The following is a 2216-nucleotide window of genomic DNA, read 5'->3' on the forward strand; positions in this document are numbered from 1 at the left end:
CCCGGTGTCCGCGAGGCCCGGCGCAGCCCATGCGGGGCGGGGAACGCGGAGCCGCCTCTCCGCGTCCGCGGGCGGAACAGGCTGAGCCCGAATGACATGCCCCCGGGAGCAAAGCTGACCTGTTTTCACCCGCCATCACTCCAGCTCACGCCTCAGGGCGGAGCGCGCGTTACGAGTTCACTTCCCGGCTCGCAGACGGGCCTCCCTGCGGTGTTCTGCGTCTGTGCCGGGCGGGGGACGCTGGGGCATCGGGGCAGGAGGGCTTCCGGGCCCGTGGAGATGCCTCCCCGAGGTTCACCCCGAGTTCCGTAAGGAGTCGCCCTGGCTTCTTGCAACGGGGGGAAGGGAGGGCAGCGAGGTTTCACATCCTAACTCAGCACACAGGTGCAGGTACCGACTGTACCAAGTTCCTAAGGAGCTTTTCTAGATGAGTGACCGGTAGCAGGTTTCAGCGTAGCGTAGGGGCTGGCCCGTCCCGCTGAGGGGGCAGGGCGCTGCCGGGCGGGCTGTGGGGGTCCCTGCCTGACCGGGAGCAGAGCGGGCTGAGGGCCAGCCCGGCGCGGGGTGCCCGGCGGCCACCATGGCCTCGGACGGGACCAGGACTAATGGGCTGCTCTTTCTCCAGTTTTCTTTCCAACAGGGTGGATGGGGCGCGTCCCTGGCTGACAAGCTGGTCAGGTGAGCAGTTTCTACCTGGCACTTGAGTGCTGGGTTTTTTCATGTTTAGTTTATGGGTTGATTTTAGAGAGAAACATCGGTTTGTTCCACTTACGCGGCCAGTGGCTGGTTCTGGTTTGCGCCCTGACCCGGGCGGAACCCACTGCCTGGGTGACTGGGCTGCACTGACCGCGGAGCTGTCCGGGCTGGCGCCTGAGGTGATGGCGGGCACGGGTGCATCTCAGAAGAGAGGGACGGTGCCCTGTCCACTCTCCATCCTCGCTGGCCTGGCCTGGGAGGGCGGCCCTCGGGGTTCAGGGAAAGAACGTTGCCACCATGTGACCGCAGACCCTGTTGTGAAAAACATATGAAGGGTTTGGGTCCGAAAGAGCACAGCTGCTCCCCTCGTAGAGGCGACAGGTTCTTCCCGGCACCGTGGTGGGCGTGACCTCAGTGATTAGTGAGCTCAGTTGGGAGAACGCAGAGTGGATTCTTAACACAAAGTTTCGATAGAGGGTTTTTTCCTCCAGAATCCTCTTTGTATCAGAAATAGTGATGATGGTGGTATTTGAGGTGTATGCCGAGGAATTCATGAATAGGGAGACAGTGTCCCAATTCGAGAGGTGAAAACAGCCCGGCTGGTGTGGCTCAGCGGGCACCAGCTCGCTTCCGGTCAGGGCACAGGCCTGGGGTTCAGGGCTTGACCCCCAGTAGGGGGCGTGCAGGAGGCAGCCTCTGGATGATGTTTCTCTCCCATCAATGTTTCTATCTATCCCTATCCCTTCCTCTTTCTAAAAAAGAATAAAACATATTTAAAAATTGGTTAAGGAAAAGTACAAAAATTTTTAAAAGAGGTTAAAATAAATATTTAGAAATATTTTCCAGGTTAAAAACAGTAGACACGAACCCGAGCCGGTTTGGCTCAGTGGATAGAGTGTCGGCCTGCGGACAGAAGGGTCCCAGTTTCAATTCTGGTCAAGGGCACATGACTGAGTTGCAGACTCGATCCCCAGTAGGGGGAATATGCTTATCATTACTTCATACTCTTCGTCAATATAACACACCAAGAAAATACATTTTATTTCTGAATGTGAAATGTGTTTTACAAAGTCTTCACTTTCTCCTATATATTTATCCCCTAAACTAGAAAATGAAAAATTGACCCTGCGTTTTCTAGTCCTAAATGCTTGCTTTATTTAAGTGGACTTAATCTAAAAACATGAAGGTACCCTTTATTTTTTTTTAATACATTTTATTGATTTTTTACAGAGAGGAAAAGAGAGGGATAGAGAGTTAGAAACATTGATGAGAGAGAAACATGGATCAGCTGCCTCCTGCACACCCCCTACTCGGGATGGGCCCAGCAACCAAGGTACTGCCCCTGACCAGAATCAAATCTGGTATCCTTCAATCTGTAGGCCAACGCTCTATCCACTGAGCAAAACCATCTAAGGCATTGAATGAGCCTTTAAATGATTTCAGCCCTAGCTTTCCAGCTGCTCCAACTGATACTGAGTAGAGCAGACATAAGCAATCCTCACCAGGCTTGTTTCCCACTG

The 2216-nt window shown here is 53.8% G+C and overlaps 1 protein-coding gene across 1 annotated transcript in view; it reads left to right on the plus strand.

The window, feature by feature from the left end:
- Nucleotides 1-95: 95 nt before the first annotated feature.
- IAH1 (isoamyl acetate-hydrolyzing esterase 1 homolog) overlaps nucleotides 96-2216 on the plus strand; it is a gene marked incomplete at its 5' end in the record, with an annotated part of 9220 nt that continues 7099 nt past the window's right edge. Inside the window, 2 exons of the mRNA XM_015564940.1 lie at nucleotides 96-308; nucleotides 626-678. Of these exons, the coding sequence (XP_015420426.1) occupies nucleotides 96-308; nucleotides 626-678 (266 nt within the window). The remainder of the gene's footprint in view (nucleotides 309-625; nucleotides 679-2216) is intronic.

The sequence above is a fragment of the Myotis davidii genome, unplaced genomic scaffold (genome assembly GCF_000327345.1).
Source record: "Myotis davidii unplaced genomic scaffold, ASM32734v1 scaffold61, whole genome shotgun sequence".
NCBI classification, from domain to species: domain Eukaryota; kingdom Metazoa; phylum Chordata; class Mammalia; order Chiroptera; family Vespertilionidae; genus Myotis; species Myotis davidii.